The sequence below is a fragment of the Sciurus carolinensis genome, chromosome 5, assembly GCF_902686445.1.
Source record: "Sciurus carolinensis chromosome 5, mSciCar1.2, whole genome shotgun sequence".
NCBI classification, from domain to species: domain Eukaryota; kingdom Metazoa; phylum Chordata; class Mammalia; order Rodentia; family Sciuridae; genus Sciurus; species Sciurus carolinensis.
The window spans coordinates 45375335-45395582 of NC_062217.1; the positions used below are offsets into that span (position 1 = coordinate 45375335).

At 38.4% G+C, this 20248-nt stretch overlaps 1 protein-coding gene across 12 annotated transcripts in view; it reads left to right on the plus strand.

The window, feature by feature from the left end:
* Nucleotides 1–20248, plus strand: part of Enox1 (ecto-NOX disulfide-thiol exchanger 1) — a 531696-nt gene that overhangs the window by 316767 nt on the left and 194681 nt on the right. For 11 of the 12 annotated variants that reach the window (XM_047554196.1, XM_047554188.1, XM_047554186.1 and 8 more), the window contains 2 exons: nt 12399–12542; nt 13389–13526. In XM_047554196.1, the coding sequence (XP_047410152.1) occupies nt 12473–12542; nt 13389–13526 (208 nt within the window). In that variant the 5' untranslated portion in view covers nt 12399–12472. The remainder of the gene's footprint in view (nt 1–12398; nt 12543–13388; nt 13527–20248) is intronic. The other variant, XM_047554185.1, reaches the window with a different exon arrangement.

Here is a 20248-nt window from a genome sequence, read left to right on the forward strand (position 1 = left end):
TGAGGTAAGGAAAAGTGACAGTCACCTGGTTTTACCAACCCAGCCCAGAGAGAACAGTTCTAGGCAGTTACTGGTGGTGGCGATGCTTCTACCTCCTTTCTATCAAACTTTCAGCTCAAACCCCCGATTTACCATCAGTGTACATATTTGTACAAAATTAAGCCCACTCTGGGATACACATCAACCCTAGCATACACCTTGTGTGTTTGTTCTCCCTCTTTTCCTCTAAAGAAAAAAGTATTACCCTGATTTTAAGACAAATGTGCTTCTCAATGTAACCCCAATTGCAGTAGGGTTTGATGTCAGGAGATTGTGGAGTTAATTTGTGGCAGTAATTTCTGCTAGTTTGCTCAGGTTCTTTCCTTGGATGCTTCTATGACTGGAATAGAAGGTTGGAGAAGACTAACAGGTGAGGGTCGTGTAGGGATACAGGCTTCAGGGACTGATTGCCATGGGCCCTGGGACCCACAGGCTCTCTCCCAGCTGATGATGTCATGTTTTTTCCCTCCCAGTTTATCCTGGCTTCATTTTACCTACTTCTCATGGCCCTTCCTTTTGGTTTCAGGCTATTTCTTTCTTTTTCTTTAGTGGGGGAAGCAGGGAGTTTTAGAGCATTTCTTCCAGGAGCCTGGCAATACATGAATAAGTAGTTTTTGTACAGAATCCAGTACAAACAGGCAGGCTCCTGAGAGTATCCAGCTTGCCACACTGTAACAAGCCCAAGTCTGCTAATGCTTTTTGATTTGTTCATTTCTCTGGCTATATTACTGCAGATACCTTTGATGACAGAATCTGTGTCTTGCTCACCATTCCATTTGTAGTACCAAGCACAGTGACCTACATACAGTAAGTGTTTAATAAAGATCCATTGAGTGAACTCATTTCCAGGGGATGGAAGTAACCTTCTTTCCAGGCTCCTCCATCTTTAGAGTCAGTAAAACCCAGAGGAACTTCCTAGCCAGTCTCTTCCTTGGAGGAAACCTCATTTTCCCAAATCTGTAACAACCTTGAGGAAATGATTCACATCTTAACCTTCTGAAGCTTTATTTTTTACAGAGTTACAAATATGTCTCATAGGATTTTTCTCCTGTGAGATCAGTGTATGAGCTCCTTACTCTGGGATCTATTAGGTAGTAAGCTATATTCATGGTGGGTATCTCTGGAGAGTGTGGCTAGCTAGGGAATGGGTGGGGGATAAAGGAATGACTTTTCCCTTTTTATTTTATAGACTTTAGCTTTTTTGAACTCATTACATATATTAGCTTAAAGTAAAAAATTCTTTTTAAAAGTATTAGCTCCCATCTCCCTAATGTACATTGATGTTAATTCTCAGATTGAAGAGAATTGTGTCATTGCATTTCTGGGCAAATCTTACCTCCAGAGAAAAAGATGGTTGAATTAGGCAGTAGTTAGAAATGGCAACAAAAGCCTGGGTGTATTCGAATGAAGACAGTGGCCCCAATTGCAGTGCGGTTTGGTGTCAGGAGATTGTACTGTGGGAAACCTGGAATCCTGGTGTATTTTGTTTTATGTTAACCATGTATCTTGCTGTTACATTTACCTGTTAGTAAAACTCTTTGTGTGGAGACTGTATCAACTTGATATGTTGGATAAGTGAACAAGCATTTGTCCACTTTATTGTACAAAGTAATAAAATCATTATTCTAATTGTCATAACAGTCAAGTCCTGGTGAATATTTGGAGTTCATAGCCACTGCAGTTCCCAGATGCAACCACTTCATACACAACCACTAGTTGCTGGTTATTTTCTGAAGTCTTTATTTTATAATAAGCATTACTGCATAATAAACCACAATATTTAGAATTTCTCAAGAATGAGGATATCAGAGGACTTGAAGAGCAGAGGATCTTTTGCATTAAGACTAGAAAGAAAAAAAATGTGATAATGCTAGTGGAAATTCTTTTAAAATATTTGTTTAGGTTGGGTTTAAGCCATCTAGCTGTGAAAATAATAAACTGTGGTAGCAGTAGCAATATACTGTAATTCCCACAAAGCACATTCAGCATAACTTCTTTTATATAAATAATAAAACCATAAATAAATACGATTACTCTAAGCTAACATGAAATTATATTCAGTATTGTGGACTAGATGTTTTTCACTCATGTTTGTGTTTCTGAAGTTCAGTGTTGGTCTGCTCCTACCTCTCCACCTTCCCCGACACATTTAAGTAATCTCTGAGTAAGTGGGAGTGGCACTTGACCTTGAGCTGAGTTTGGCAAATAGAGAGGAAGTGGAACATTGTGTATCTCCCAGGCAGCAGGCAGGTGGAGAAAGAGTGCCTTTATACCCATGAAACCTGTGTGGGCAGTGGATCTCCACCTGCATCATGTCAAGCACTGAAAATGCATTCACATCTGACAATCAGACAATATGATTTTGTCCATAGAAATTCTGGACAGTCTTTATATTCTTCTGAGTCACACATGTTCTTGGAGGATAGAAGCACCTTTCCATGCCCTTGGAAATCTGAAAACCCATGAGTCATTGCGGGCCTTCCTTCCCTCCAAGCAACTGCATTTGAATCTTACCACAACCCGTGGACCAGAATGTTCTTTGCTAAACTAGAACTTTCCAGTTGGATGTCCAACTGCACATGTATTCACACCAGGCTCTTGTGTCCCAGGCACCTTACTTAGCTACCCACCAAGTCTTCTGGTTCACCCCATAAAAAAAATGCAGTGCTTGTGAGGTCCAGAGGATTAAAAATGGACATCCCTGGGAGCTGGGGCTCCACTGTCCTTGCAGAATGAGGACCCTAAGTAGTCATTTGGAGAAAGAAAAAATGGGGTGTCTGGGAGGCGGAAGGTGGGGATAGCCTGCTGAGGCCCTAAGTTCTGGGGCATCATGACTGCAGGGCTAATGCTTTATTCATTGGGTGGCAATGGCCTCATTAAGAGCACATTAGCTTAAAGAGTAACTAACATGTTCTTTGTGACTCTACTAAAAGAAATGTTAAACAGGATGAGCCACCAGTTCAGGCTGGTCAGGGACCGATCTGGATTTTACTGCAGGTAGATTTCCATAGAGTTAAAGGGCTTTTTGGAAAATAGATAACTCATTTACCATAACTTTCAACCATTTAGGAGTCAGTTATTTACCTATGACAATTAAAATATCTTACTTTGTAGCTTAATATGTTTCCCATGTTTGGGTCAAGGTGTAAAGTGAGTGCATAATTAAAACAACACAAAACACAAATTATAGAATGATATATTGTCTGGTTGCCTTTGTATAAGAAGGTAATAATGTTTACAGAAATTGGTTTCTTCATATCAGTGTGACCTACAAGACCAATATGTGGACAGTATTGCCTTTCTATACTGTGCATTCATACTTATTCTTTGATTTGGGGTTGTGCCCGTGGTGTGCATTCACCTCCCTTTACGCTTGGGTGTTTGGGACATGGAATCTGCCTGCAGTGTTGTTCCAGAGGTGCTACCGCTTTCTCTAAAGGACTCTTTCCTGGGTCTCTCTTCTTTCTCAGCAATCCATAGCTTTTTGCTTCAGGTGAAACTTTTATTTAATTGCAACCTTCTGTTTATTTTGTTCATTCTATAGAATTTTCTGAATGTGAAAAGGAAAAGAACAGAGAAAGTACAAACTCAGAAAAGACTTAGCAGTGAAAGGAAGGCAAGAGTTATCTATGTTCTTATTTCCACAAATTTGTCTGTGACTTATTTAAATGGTACTTGAGTCTCAATAACCCCCTCAGGGGTAGAAGAGCCACTTTCTCAAGGCCATGAGTCACTGTAAAAGTAGCATTTGGGACAGAATTCACATTTAGATTGCCTCTTCTCCCGATAAGGTGGAAGGAGAACTCTGAAACTCTTACAGCTGTTGAAACAGTGGGTGGCCATAGCCATCCGTCATGGTTGAAGCTGGATAGTTGCCTGTCAGAAACATTTTTGGAGACTTCAGTATCTGGGAGAAGCTGGAATTGATGAGGTCTTAAGTTTTATCATGTTCTTCAAGCCTTGAAGCTCTGTGACTCTGGTATTCTTGTCCTGAATCCCAGGGGCTCAGAAAAGCTTTACTTGGGGTGGATCTAGGTTTCAGCTCACCAGTGATGTTGCTCCCTTTACTGATTCACTCACCAGTAGTCAAGCAGTGATAACTTTTTCAAAGATAGGTGTATTTTGAAAGTAGGAAACAACAACATAAGACAACAGTGGTGGTTGACTGACATCCATTAATGAGGGTAATGAGCGGAATCATGACACAGTTCATAAACAGTTTTCATCTATAATAGTGTCCTTTCCAGAAAATCTGAAGTAGTCAGAATATGGAAGGTTCAGGATTTTAAAATCAATACAAAGACTTTTAAAGTTACACATGACCAAAGGAGCATTTAGTCCTGTTTTCTGTTTTTAAAGGAAAGAGAACTTTATCCTTTAAGGTATTGATGTTGCTCTTTTATTATTCATTTAATCTAGACATATAAAGTGTAGTCTTTTTCAAAAGTAAAGTTTTCCTGGTCTGGGGTTGTGGCTCAGTGGTAGAGCACTTGCCTAGCATGCATGAGACACTGGGTTCATTCCTCAGCACCACATAAAAATAAATAAATAAAATAAAGATAATGTGTCCATCTGCACTAAAAGAAAAATTTTTAAAAAGTAAAGATTTCCTGGGGGAAAATTTTATTTCTGCCATTTCTCTATACTTGCATGTGTCATGCTGACTGGTATTTGTCTTAATTGGTTTAATTATTCTACCTGTGTGAGTTTACTTACATGAATGGGTCTCTTGGGCAAATTTTTCATTGTGTTCGATTGCATGATTTCAAAGGGAGAACTGCTGCTGCTCTCCTGTCTCCCACCCCCACCCCGTACCGACCTCCTCCTCTTCCTCCTCCTCCTCTTCTTTCTCTTTCTCATTCCTTGAAAACAGACGTGTCATGGGTAAAACCTGTTCCATTCAGTAACCATGCCCTCCCTAAAAGAGAAGGAAGATGCATGTAGTTTAAAACTGGCAGGCAGACAAAGTAAAAAAAAATGGAGGAGATAATCACAGACCCATAATGGGATTGTGTGTGTGAGAAATGGCCAGATCCACATTTATTCTCTGAGGTACACATTACGTTGAAACTTTCCCTTTCTTCCAATGATTTCACTTCTTCAGCACTATACATCTAGGCCTCTGTCACACTAATGTACTGCTTAATGGGTCTGGTGATGAGGTTATTTATAGATTTCGGCTCATTCAAAGAGCAGCTGCAGGAAGTCTCACAGAAGGAGAGCATCCTACAACCTGCTTTTGACCCTGTAGGGTTGCCAGGGAGGTATGGAATCTTAAATCATAGCGGATGACTTCTTAAGTGCACCAAAAGCTTATCCTGTAATCTCTGACAGATCTTTTAAAAATTATTTTTCTTTGACACTAAATTCATCTGCATTCTAGCTTCCAAGAGACATTCGCCCCTTTGTGTTCTTTAACATTCAAACTTCCAAGTTCTGGGATTGAACCCTACAACTGAATTTCTTGGTTTTTTTTTTTTTTTTTGGTTTTTTTTTTTGTTTTTTGTTTTTTTTTTCCTATTCCTTTATTACTTCTTTCTTTTTCTTAACTATTCCTTTCCTTTCTTCCTTCCATGCATAAATTAATTTGGAAATAAATAACACTTGCATAGAATTTGTAAATATTTTTTATCAATTTATAAATATAGGTAAGTAGATAAAGAGGGGAAGGGGTAGGGAAAGCCTGCCACATTCCATGTACTGTACTTGCTAGCTGTAGGGTATGCAAAGATGACTAATTTCCTTAATCTTCCAGAAACCCAGAGTACTGGGGACTCAAACCCTGGCTGCCAGCATGAGAGGCTGGCACTCTACGAGATGTGCTATATGGCCTGCACTTCCTTAATCTTCCTAAGCTCATAGTTTATTAGGGAGATAGAGATAAAAAACTAATTAGAATATGAAGTGACCAGTGCTGGTGTAGAGAGAGGCACAGAGCTCTGTGGGAACACGGAGGAGGGAGTTCATATCGCCACCTCTGTCTTCTTTCCTTAAAGAGAAAACTGAAAAAATACTTAGAATAGGAAGGACATCTCTCCTCAGGAGCATTGTGATGGGATGCGTGCCGAATTGTGATACTTGTGACGAGTGCAGAGATTTTGTAAATACACGAGAAAGAGGTTAGATATTAAAGAAGACCTTTTGATTTCATGATTTGATAGGAAGTGCAACAGGATTCACCCCTTCTTAAATTCATCTCTGCTGAGCTCGGTCCTCTGCCCATCTCATTTCCAAGAGTGTCTTTCTACTACGCCACTTTGAAGGAGCTTTCCTGTTTAATTTGAGAGCATATTTCTACTTTACAACCCTCTGATCAGAAATTCCCCATGAAGAACCTAATCTAAATCTCTTCTTCAAAACTTAAATCCTATTATTTCCCACTAATCAGAAGGTAGTTAGCATTAATAATTAATCAGCATCCTGTATGTGTAACAGTCTTGGAAACTTTATCATGTAGGATATTATGTTGTCTCCATTGTCAACTACCTCTTCATTATCATTTGTACACTCTCCTCCAAAGTGCCCCCAACACACACAAATTGCTCTTAAGAATTAAGAAGCAATATAGACTTTGCTGACGTTTCTGTAGGGGGGCTGGGGAAAGATTTACTTGGTTTGCTTTCCAGTGAACACCCCTGAAATCCTGATTTTGCCACTGATCTTCCCCATAGCCCCTCCTTTTCATGGGTGGCCAGTGTTCCCTGCAGAACATTCAGCTTTTGGGTTCAGCTTGGCCGCATTTTGCAGAGCAATTCCACTCTGCCTCTAGACTTGCAGACTCCACTCATCTCCCTGAACAGTAAAACAAAATACCCAGCAGCTGATGGCTTCCATTACACTTGGAAGCCTGTTTGATAACCCACTATAGTAAGTAGATAGAGCATTTCCTTTGGAGTTCTTTTGTTTCTGCAGAGACAATAGAACTTTTAAAAATAGATGAAAATACATTAGGCTTTCCTAGTTGTTCCTCAGTCGGAAGATTGGTCTGCAGTTACTTAGTTTACCATCATAGGAAGCAGAAATGTCTCCTTTATTACTCATAAACAGTTGCCTAAGAATCACAGTCTCAGTCCGTAAGAAACACCGATTTAATAATATTTTCTACTGTTTAATCTATGGAACATTTCCATAATCTTAAGAGAGTGTCCTACTGAGTTCATGAAGACCAAAGTTACATAGTTTTTTAGTGACAGAAGAGTGAAATTTGGATGGAAATGTATTTTTCTTTGTATTACAAATATAAACCATGGTGATGCTAATGAAGGGTTCCTATGAAATAAGAAGGGCTCAAATATTATATGAAATGCTTCATTTGGTATCAGCTATTTTCAAGATATTAATAAACCTGCTCCTCTCACTATAATTATTTTTGCTATTAAACTAGGTAATGAACCTAAGGAATTAGATCAAACAAAACCAATTTTTTAATAAAAATAATTTTCAATAGCTACCCACTTTTAGTAGAAATCTGTACATCATGGACAATTATGGAGTTTTTAAATTCAAAATATGTGTGCCCTAATACCTGCAAAAATTAGAAAGGATTATATTTTTAAGAATGGGAGGAGCCCATGCCCCATTTTACGCCAAATAATAATTTTCTAGGCTTGTGATTTTCAAGCTATTTTCTCCATTGATATAATCCAGTGAAATACTGAGCATAAATAGATGTTGTTGAAGAATTATGAAATTGGGCATGAGATTTTGTACTTCAGTAGATCTTTATAAAGAGCAGGTTACATACCCATTAACTCTAAACAAAACTCTACTGTTATCCTTGACATTTTGTGCATCTGATTATTTTGTGATGGTCAGACATCAGTAGAACCTGTAAGTAAAAACTGCCAATTTCATAATTGGTCATGAATATCCTAAAAGCTTTTGTAGTGCATGAAAAGAAAAAACTTAGAAAAAAATTCATATATCTTTTAAGTGCATTGTATTATTTTTATGAAGGAATTGTGGAAAATAAAATATCCTGCTTCAATTTAGGTGTGGCATAGAAAACCAGGGCAACATTTACTTTTAGAAATATCAAGTGTTATTCACTGTTTTATAATTAATTACATAATTATCCACCAGAACACAAAGATCCCAGGGTACCTTAATAGAAACACTTCCAAATAAAATAATAATAATAATTATCACCTACTATATTCAAAATGCTTTATTAGCTATAATTTTTAACTTCCCACATCTCTGTGTGTAAATAAACACCATTAAGAATATTACTCTTTTCTATAGTTTAGGAAAAAGAAAACTAAGGCAGGGAAATTCATTTGAATGATAAATTAGGTATTATGGTCTTGAGTCATTTGAAGAGATAGATATTCAATAGGAACAATAGATGTTAGTAGTGTACAAAAATAGCTCTTGCCACTAGTCATAAATTACCGGGTAGTAATTAATTAAAAGCATCGCCTTTCTTCCAAACCATGTGATCAAATCAGCTTAAATTTTGTAAACAATGTCATGGCAGCCTTAGACCATTGAAAATGTCTAGGATATGATAGAACTTACTTTAGAGTCACAATCTTAGGTACCTGGTCACCTCATGACATTGTATATCATAAAAAGCATTGGAGGTAGATTGGCAAGATGTAATGAATTAGATGTCTCAGTTCAATTAGGGGATAAATCAAGCTCTACAAATTACATCTGCCAATCTTGTTTCTTGTCAATGGAACAAGGCTTTTTTTTTTTAAATTCCCCCCCAAATAAACAATAGTTTATTAAGATGGCCATGCAAAGCACAGGTAGAATTGGTGGGCCTCTAGCACACTGGATACCCTTACTTAGGACTGGAGCACTGGAGCAGACAGGAGTAGAACTGAAGAAAGAAAATGCTGTCCCTGAAACACCATAGCAGAAAGTCAAGGAAAACATGGCCAGCAAGGCACAAGTCATAAAGCCTACGAAGTAAAGGGATGTTCTCTGTTACAGTGTTCCAGGACTGCAGACTCATTAGACAGCCAAAAAAAAAAAATATATATATGTGTGTGTGTGTGTGTGTGTGATTGATGGCCATTTGGGAAGAATCTGAGCTAGAAGGAAACCAGCCAACTAAACTACATTTGGGGAGATAAGATAGACAAATAGTGACCTTGCAGTGATCTGAGACTGCTTTACTGCAGGGCCATTCCTGAGAAGATTGAGCACACACTAACCTGGCTCTGTCTTGGTGGCCTGAAATGGTTGAAAGTAGAGAAAGAGAAGTGCTTTGAGGTTTCATCATAGAAATATTCTAGTGGATGAACTACTGCAGGGAAGGCATTGAGGATAGCTAAGTATTTTTTAGTACCATTAACTTATTTTATATGAGAATCTCTCTATCTGATGGCATTCATTGCCTAAGATAAACTGATGTACCATACAGGAGCATGTTCTGAACCCATTTGGGTAGTAGAGTGGGCAAGGGCACATACGTATGCTGAGCGTTGTGTACTCTCAAAGTTAGAATCCCTCAGTGCTGTTTTGAGAGACAATAGAAAAAAAAAATCCTGTTTCATATGGCCCTTTAGTTGAAAGCTAGAGATTTATTGAGACCATAGAAACCATTTGTTCATTATTTACCTGTCCTTGAGATATTGAAACCCGAACTTCCATATGAATTAAACTTCTGTTCAACTAGCAAGAAGCTCTTTTTTTTTGGCAACTTCAGATTTTATTAAAATGTATGAGACATTTTGCAAATTTATAAAAAAAAAAAGCTATAATTTAATAAACATTCTCTACAAAGCAAAAACCTAAACACTTGCTAATTTTATATAGTTAATAATTACTATGATCTGAATGACTGTCTCCCCTCCTTGAATTTGAATGTGGCGACCTAAACCCCAATGTGGCAATATCCAGAGGTGGTGCCTTTAGGTGACTAGATCTTGAGGGCTGAGGCCTAACACTTGGATCACATACTGTCTGTTTTTCTGTTTGGAGTTAAAGTCAAGTTTTGGCTCTACAGTAAAACCAATGTACGTATAATTTTACCTAATCACCAGTTTTTTCATTTTGATTTTCCTACTAATCTCAAATAATAACATTTTTAAAATTTTTATTTGTTTTAATTAGTTATACATAACAGTAGAATGCACTTTGGTAATTTCTCATTCTTCTGGTTATACATGATGTAGAATCCCACCGGGCACATGGTTATATATGTACACAGCATAATAACGTCTGATTTATTTTACTATCCTTCCTATCCCCATACCTTTCCCCTCCCTTCAATCCCCTCTACTTAATCTAAAGTAACTCTATTCTTCCTTAGCTCCCCCCCATTGTAAATTAGTATCTCCATATTAGAGAAAACATTCAGCTTTTGGTTTGGGGGAATTGGTTTATTTCACTTACCATGATATTCTCCAGTTCCATCCATTTACCTGCAAATGCCGTAATTTCATTCTTCTTTAATATTCTATCATGTGTGTGTGTGTGTGTGTGTGTGTATCACATTTTTAATCCATTTATCTGTTGAAGGGCACCTAGGTTGGTTCCATAGTTTAGCTATTGTGCATTGAGCTGCTATAAACACTGATGTGGCTGCATCACTGTAATAGGCTGATTTTAAGTCTTTTGGGTATAAACTGAGGAATAGGATAACTAGGTCAAATGGTGGGTCCACTCCGAGTTTTCTAAGGAATCTCCATACTGCTTTCCATGATGGTTGCACCAGTTTGCATTCCCACCAGCAATGTTGAGTGTAACTTTCCCCCCACATCCTCGCCAATATTTATTGTTGTTTGTACTTTTGTTAATTGCCTTTCTGATTGGGGTGAGATGAAATCTTAGTAGTTTTGATTTGCATGTCTCTAATTGCTAAAGATGTTGAACATTTTTTTTTATATTTGTTGATGGATTGCATTTCTTCTTCTGTGAAATGTCTGTTCAGTTCCTTAGCCCATTTATTGATTGTGTTTTCTGGGTTTTTCATGTGTGTGTATTTTTTGGGGTTTTTTTTTTTTTTTTTTTTTTGGTGTTTTTTGAGTTCTTTAGATATCCTGGAGATTAATGCTCTATCTGAGGTGTATGTGGTAAATATTTTCTCCAATTCTCTAGGCTCTCTCTTCACATTATTGATTGTTTCCTTTGCTAAAGAAGAAACGTTTTACTTTTATTGATTCTTGATTGTACTTCTTGTACTTTAGGAGTCATGTTAAGGGAGTCAGATCCTAGGCCAATATGGTAAAGATTTGGGCCTACTTTTTCTTCTATTAGGCATAGTGTCTCTGGTGTAGTGCAAAAAGTTCTTTTTGACATTATAGTATTCCAGGGACTACTGATTCTTGCACCTAAGAATCAAAGAAATAAGAGAATATACCCTGAAAGTATCAAACTCCACAAGAGATACACTGACAAACTAGGACATTTAATTCTAAAATTCTCATTACCACAAACGTGTTTAGAAAAATTTATAAATTGACATCCAAATGAAAATTTATACTTAAACTCATGTGCTGTATCAAATCGGCTTAAGATCAGACTTGTCAGGTTGCTCATCTAGATTGAGAACAGGTGAAAGAACACTTAACATGTAGGGTTGTGAGTGCTCTGGGTTTTTGCATTTTTAAGGGTAGAGAGAAAGCATAGAATTTTATAAATAGCATGATATAGAGGGAACCTTTGTAATGATATTTAAAGTTTTATTGTTATTACAACAATGCTGTGAGAGTATTAAAAAATACCTATGTTTAAACTGCAATTCTAAGGAAAATTCAGACCAAACAAATTTTGACCTGTAAAGTTAACCATTCCACAGAACTGAAAAAAAAAAAATGTTTTCTTGCTCTCCAGATTGGACGTCCTGCTATTCTCCCCTCTTGCTTTTCCTGACTTTCGTAACTTAGGCTCTGTCCTTTTCTAACCTTATAGTGAAAGGGTTCTTGCTTTTTTCTTCCTCCTGACATTTTTTGCTCTCTGAATATATTTCACAGACGACCGTCTTCCAAAATAACAACATCAATTAATTTTTTTTAACTTCAAAAAAAAAAATCACATTTTGCCCTGAGTCTGCCCTCTCCATTGATGTGCAGTGTGTGGAAGAGGCTGCACAGGGGCTGATAAGCCCCATTTGTGAAGGCTCTTCAGTGGAGGTGAAGCACTGACGCATGCACAGACTGTGCTGTTTGTTGAGCCAGCCTGGTGCTAGGTGAGTTGATGAGTTGACCCATATATCTCACCAAGCTCTAAGAAACTGAACCATGAGACAGCCACTGAGGGATCAAGAGGAAGCAGCTTTTCTTCTATGCCTGTCTAGAAGTTGTTCTTCATTATTTGTTTTGAATACACAACAGTTTGTCCCATGATGTTCTCACTCAGTTAACTATTATAGTTTCTCACCACACTCCTCTCCCCTTTTACAGAATCTGATGATCTCCAAGAGGACCCTCCACTCAGCTATCAAAGTGCTTCTGTCCCCCAGGATGCTTGTAATTCAATGGTAGATGCAGGTGGAATTGAGAGCATCACTCAGTGTCCCCAGGAGCTTCCTCAGATGATGGCTGCAGGTAAAGCCACAGGACACAAACAAGACATTTTGAGTCCTCACTGGAAAAGCTTTCTGGGTCATGAAAATGGGAATTAAACCAGGAGCTAAGGACCTAAAAAAAAATCAAACCATGAAACTCATGAAAATCAAAGAGCATTTAAGTCAAATTTAACACATTTTGTAATTTTTTTTTTTAGTTCTGTGCTCATTGTGTTTTAATTTTATTTATTTATTTTATAAAAGTCAGTGCTTATAGGGAATACTTTGGAAAAGTCACTTTAGGTAGACATCTGCATTTGCTTTATGTAATGATTCCTTAATTTCCTTAGTGTAATATAAGTGTATGAAGGGGGATATGTGTTTCCAGGTAACACTGAAAAATTCAATCAGGACCAGTACTGCTCATTGACAGCTGCTCTTCTGTTGGGAGAGCCTGGTCCAGAATTACACTTGAAAACAGATACATTTATTTATCCTTAGTCCATTAAGCCAGTTGACTTGCTTTACCAACATAGTATTACTGCTCTGCTTCTTGATCTTGAATTTAATTAATGTTTCACTGGGAGGAGGAAGTTCTTCTTTGCTTTTTTTCCAAGGGTACCTACCTCCTAAATGACATGCTATGTATAATGCAAACTACACGTCATTAAATTTCCTCCCAGGAAGTATTTGAGAACGCTTTAATGTTTTCTGCAGAAAACATTGTTGTGGATTGTAGTGTTATCATACTTTTGTGTCTCTGTGTGGTGGGGAGGGTGGGTTGGAAATGTGCTAGATGAAGAATCATATCTCTAGAAATGTGATTTTTCTTTAAAGTGAAAACCCTTGCCTATTGACCCTAAGCCAAAGTTTGTTTTTCCCGCAGCAGCTGATGGTTTGGGGAGCATAGCAATAGATACAACCCAGCTCAACATGTCTGTGACAGATCCCACAGCCTGGGCCACAGCCATGAACAACTTGGGCATGGTTCCCGTGGGGTTGCCCGGACAGCAGCTTGTGTCTGGTAAGCTTTCTCCTGGTTTCGAAGATGCTTGCAGGGTTGCCAAAGGATTTGGGTGACAGGTGTCCATAATCTCTCCCCATGGCGGGTGTTAAACATGGTCTTTGATATATGAGTGGGGCATGTTTGTCAGATTGTTTTGTAGATTCTTTTCCTCATTGCCTTGATCTTATATCTGATAACCATTCTCTGAAGCAGCCATGCACACTGTTACTGCTGCATGCAGTGTCTCTGCTCTGTTGCTTCACTGCAACGATTGCATTTTTCAAATTGGTAAATAGAATGGCTAAGGCTTGCCCTCTGATTTGCAAAATTTATTTATATATATGATCCCTTTGGTTGCAGTCTTCCCTCTGAAATAGGTAGATACATATTTTTGTTGTTGCTTCTGTCAGTGTTCCCATTTTACAGGTAGGAAAATAGAAGACTAGGGTTTAGGTGACTTTTCCAGCATTGAAGTGACAGAGCTGGAAACTCAGCTTAACTGACCCCAAAGTCTACATTTTTTTGTCTGCTACACTTTTGAATAGTAATTCAATGAAATGGATAGATAACATGCTTAGAAATGTCACCGAGTCAAAGGTTCTTTAAAGATTTCATCATTTAATTCAACACCTATCTATGGAGGATTTTATATGTGTTTTGTAAAAAATGTTTGGGGAAATAGAATAAGCATATGCATGTATAAGTGTTTTTGAAAAGCATAGCTCTCTAGATTGGAAAAAAAAAACTAGCAATGAAAAATAAGAATAAAACATCATGTGTGGAATCAGGTGTTAAATGGTGGTACAGACCAGTAATGTCGTAATTTCCATATCAGTCACTGGGGCTCTGAGGGCAATGTCATCAGGAAGGTAAGATGACTGTCTCTGGAGAGACACACTGGATTTGCATGTTCCCACCTCACTCACTCACCCAACGCACACTCACTGAGAAAGGCACTGCCCTTCCAGCAGTAAACAAAACAGGCATGGTCCACACCCTCTCAGTCTGTGCCGTGGAAAGGGGACAGTTAGTTATTATGCTAAGATGGTTGTTGTAATAGCAAATGAACACTTCAGTTTGGGTCATTGGGTTAGATGAGGGCGGATGGTGTGTCCTAAGTAGGAAACAGTTCCTTTGGAATGCTAAGTCAGGCCCGCAAACATGGACTTGGTGCTGAGTTGTCCAAGCATTTGGTTTCTTTTTCTTCTTTCTTTAAAAAAAAAAAAGTCAATAAATGTCTAAATTAGCTATATTAAATTATAGGTGTGCATATATACATACATGAATGTATATGTATATATGAATATATACACATGTATACATATGTATATATGTATTTAAATATATATTTTTTAAATAATAAGAAAGAACATAAGGATAGATAGGACATGGGAAAATAAGAGAGAAAGGAAAGATAAAGATTGAATAATAAAACCTTATACTTAGGATATTTATAAAATTCCTGGAGATGTTATAAAATCCATACACTTAAAGAGTTCTCTGCTGTGGGCGTCTGAGTGTGCATACATAAATGACATTGTCTGTGGGTTGGAGAAAAGTCCCCTTTTCTCAAAAGTTGATCTCAACAGATACTTCCTCTGATAACACAAGAGTAGAGATTGGTAATCTTCTACACAGATTTTCCCACCTGCCTGAGATATTCATATAGCAGAAATTACTTTATTCTTGTCTCACCTCCCATTTCTAGAGGAAGCCAGAATCACAGTTACTCATTATTTTTTTGTATGATTTTGAGTCTTGTGGCATTTTAACCATGACCAATTTATGATTTTCCCAGCAACTTACCATGAAAGGAATTATAGCCTTACTCGTTATAGAAGATTTACCGTATCTGCCCTGAATTACGTTCTCTATCTCCTGTATTAGCCAAACTGCTTAAACAGGTTTTGAGCCTTCCAGGGTCTTCCTGGGCTTCTCTTCTTCCTTTCTGCAGCCTGACAATGGAAACGCACTTGGCTTTGTTCTCATGTTTACTAGCTAACTGCTTTTATTGACCTGACCTCAGGCTAGTAAGAGTGAAAAATGTTCTTTTGTGTATGGTTATTGTCCATGTATTTTGTTCCTGTCTTTTTCAATGCAAATATTGCAATCATATTGAATACAAAATTTTCTTTTATGCACGTTTGTTAACATCTCAAACTGTTTTTCCATTTCATGCTTTCATATTAAAAATTTAAATAATACATCAGACAGTTCATCTTCACTTCTTAACCATTCTAAATGTTTCCACTTTTCTACTCTTACTAGCCAAGATATGGTGATCATATCTATTTTATGGAATCATTATGAAACTTAAATGTGATAACTTGTGAAAAGTAACTTGTACCTGTATGTAGTAAGCATTCACTAAATGTTAGCTGTCTCCCTTTTTCTTCTTTTTTTTAAACTAATAATATTACAGTGGATATTTTTAAACATAGCACTTTTCAGCAGTTAGAATTATTTCCTCATATAAATTCCCACATGTAGAACTAGTAGGTCAAAAGAAGTGAATGTTTCAAAGATTCTTTTTATGTACTGGGCAACTGATTTTTCAAATATGCAGATGTATTTAGTATTTACAAATTTGTTATGCAAAGGTGACACCTGATTATTTTACCCTGAATTATTTTAGGATGCAGATCATGTGCTTTCATTCTTTTATGATTTGGATTTTAAATGTCCCCCAAAGGCCTCTATGCTAATAGGCCTCCTGTGGCACTATTGGGAGGTGCTGGAACCTATAGGAGGTGGGACCTAATGGAAGGAAGTTAAGTGATTAGGGGTCTGACCCGGAGGAGATATTGAGACCCTGCCCCTTCCTCTCTTTTCACTTCCCAGCGTCTATGAAGTGAGTAACTTTGGTCCACCACAGGCCCCCACCATGATGGTTCTACCTCCCCATGGGTCCAAAACAAGGGGGCCAAGTGACCCTGAACTGAAACCTCTGAAACCATAGCCCATTTTTCCTCCCTTTCAGTTAGTTGTTTTTTGACACAGTGACAGAAAGCCCTTATACCTTGTTTATCTCTTTTTAACCCTTTATTTACTGTGCATTTTTCCTCTTTGTAAATAGAGTTCTCTCATACCATATCCATTTATCAGATAGGGTTCTTGGTAACTTTTTAAATTGGTCATGTGTTATTTATTTTGATCCTTTGACTTCACATTTCTTCAAATTATCTGGCTTGCTTTTTGCCTTTTAATATTGGTATTTAATTTTTTTGTTTAATTTTCCCTTCATAAGTTCCTCATTCCATTTCTAAATATTCCATTTCTAATGATTTGCCTGCTCCAGAGGTTGGTGATATTTCCAATTTTCCATGCCTCCATTGACTTTCCTGTCTTTTATCAGAAATTAAACTCTTATTCATGTTTTTGCCTATTTCTGACATATCTATCCTATACTACTGATCTTTTCTATTTTTAATTCTAGCACCACATAGTTTTGTTTATGACAGTTCTATAATGTATTTATAGGAAGCCTGTTCTGCTCGGGTGCTGTACCTATTGTATAGTACTCTTTGTTTCTTTTCAAATAGCCCTGGAACCCTGGAAAGCTGCTTTTCCCTCTTTGTTCCTGTTGGCCACCTCTGGAGTTCTTCAGTGTGACTGTAGAATGTTAGAGGCAGTCTTTTAATGTTTCAAAAAAGGGGCTTAAAGATTATTTAGTGTAACATTCCTTCCCCCAAATCCCCTGTAAAATATCTCTGACAGGATTATGGAGTAGGCTGGATTTTATGAGCACTTGGCTTTCTCCCAAAGTTTCTGATATTTCTAAATGACCAAGCACTCTTCCCATATTTGTTAAAATTAAACTGACACTAAATCCCCTTCCTTGATGCTTCTCCAGTTTATTGAGAGATTAAAATTATCAGCAAAGCAAGGTGTCTGTTCTTCATACCCTCTGATTTTATCCAAAGGCTTTCCCAGGAAATCACATCACATTTACCACCATGTGGCCCCTTTCTGATGTGCTGTTGTGTGCTCCCACAAACACGCCTCTTGCATCTGCCTCTCCTTTTATCATTATGATTCCATTCCGACTTTACAAACTTCCATTTGCCTTCCTCGTGTAAAGGGCTACTTGAGACCATTACATTGAACTCATACCTTTTGTCCAAAATACTGCATTATGTTGTTATATCTCAGTTCTACGTCCCGTGCTCCAAAGTCTTGCCTTCTCTATTAGGTAGTGTTTATCCCCACCTGTTATTTTTTTCATGTTTGTTCTGTATCCATAGTTTGTCCCAGTTTTGTGATGTTGTTGTTGTTGATGTGTTTTGTTATTAATATTTTGTGCATTGTTATAAATCCAGGTTTTCTGTATTGGTCTGTTGGAGCATTAGTGTCCCACAGTTGTTGTTAGGTAGGGTGGATGTCACTTAAGAATTTAGGTGGCCTAGCAATCATGGCAAACTCTGAGTTAAACACAGTAAATTACTTCTTTTGGGTTTTCTCAAAGTCTTTACTATGCTAATGTGCAGTAGGCACATTTCAAAGAGTAAGAACTAGTACCTAGGATTCCTCAAACCTAATTGAGCCTTTAAAAAATACCCACTAGCATCTCATGAGACACTAGAATACAACCATCTACACCAGATTTTTCCTGTCAACTGAAGGGGCTCCTCCTCTTGTTGGCCATATGTGACATCCTTCCTATGTTCTAGTTTACAATTTTGTGTTCGTGCTGAACAGTATCACTCCCTAATTCCCTAATGTAAAGTTTCAGAATAACTTTTGTGGACAGGTGTTGCCTAAAAGCTTCTTCTGAGTTTTCTGTGACATGCATTGTCCCTTTCCAGGGACTCCCACCCCCTCCCATACATACACACTTCTGGCATCATAAGCTAAAATCTGGGTATCAAATCGTGAACTTTGAGCTTTGACACCATCTGTGTGATCAGCTGCTCCCTTACTACTTGCCCTTGTTTCTTTCTCCAAATTATCATCATCAACTGGAAGGAGAGTTGAAGAGCAGGAGTTGAGTCCTTGGGTTTTAGGTTTCTGGCCCCAGCCCACATGGGAACCAGTGGTACATCATGGATGTCCTCTGGCCATGAGATGCTACCTTGCTCTTCTCTAAACTTCCTGAAATCTCCTTTCCAAGTACCAACACTCTTCCTTAACTGCTACTGAATTTAAGTTGACATACATCTTTGACCCCATATTTTTTAGCATGCCATTTTTTAGCATACTCTTCTGGAAGTCACTGTGCCACCCCGTCAGCCATGATGGAAGGGCTGGCCTACAAGAGAGCACCACATCTTCATCATGACAAACTGGAGGCAGTGAGAGACTCCTTACTTGCACATGTCTGTCAACACTCCAGGTAACCTGGCCTCACACTGGCTGTCTCTTCCTCAGAAGCCAGTGTTCCCCTTGCTGCTTGCTTCCTGCCACTCTCCCCTCTGTCCTCTTCCTCACCCTCTCCCCTTCGCAGATGTTTTCACTCATTTTAATTCTATCCTGCTTCCTCAGGATATTTTTCCCTTACTTTCCTTCGGGGGTTATTTAATCCTCCCAGGAACACCTTTATCCTCTTTAATGTGCCCAGATATGAAGAGGCATTTGTTAAATCCTTTCATCTCCTCAAGCATCACCCTTTTAACTGGATTTACTGAGCCAGATGTTGTGCTGAATACTGGGAATACAAGACATAGACCTTGCTGTCATGATTTAGAGTCTAGTGGGAGAAACAGAAAAGGGTAAATAGGCAGATACAAATCAACATGGTGAGTGGCTTTGTTATAACAGATAAAGGGTGCTGTAGGACGTCACTGCGGGGCCTCAAGCAGGACAGTCATGGCCTTAACACTGTGTTTCTGCAGAGGACTTTAGTAAGTTCTGCAGAGCAGCAGTGGCAGTGTAGGAAGGTTGGCAACAGGAAGGTCAGATTGGGCTGTAGGAGCTGCCCAGACAAGAGATCATAAAGACAGTGCCAGTCATAATCCTGGCAGTGGAGATGGAGCAACGTGAAGTACTCATGAGCCATTTAAATGTAGAGACAATGGGAACGGTTGATTGAGTCCACGTGGAACATAAGGAAAGTAAGGAATCACCAAGGCTCCTGGGTGGTATGTAGCTTTATAACTGAATAAATAGGAGGGTCATTTACTAAGAGGAGAAGGAGGGGATGGCAGAAAGAGAAGAAGGGTGGGACAAGATGACTGGTCTCCTTTGGACTTGAAGGAAAGTATGAAGAACCTATTAGGTGGAAATGTGGTGAGTGGTCCACTCTATGATTCTAGAGCCAGGAAGGAAGCACAGATGGAGATGTGGCTTTGGCAGTGACAACACACAAATCGTTGTGGAAACCCTGGGGATCTTTCTTCCCTAGCCAAGCTTCTGCTGTGAAATTAGATGGGCCCTCAACTGTTCACCCAGTGTCAGTCTAATCTCCAGTCATGTTCCCAAATCTCTCCCTTCATCTCTTTCTACCCTTTGTGACCCACTGGGTTCCAGTCCATTCCTGGACTCCAATGTTTGAATTGAGAGAAGTGGTCAGAGATAACAAATTCAATTTGGAAATCTGCCTGAAATAATCATTTCAGGCTGCAGAGACACTCAGGAGGAAGGCCTGTCGATAAACCAGCCCATGTGCTTGCTTTTTAAAATAAAAATTATACTCATATCAGCACACTTCCTATCTCCAGTTTCTCCAGATATTAATGGTGACACTCCCTGACCCAGGCCTGATTAAGGGCAGACAGACAGCCTGGTACACAGTGGTGGGGCTC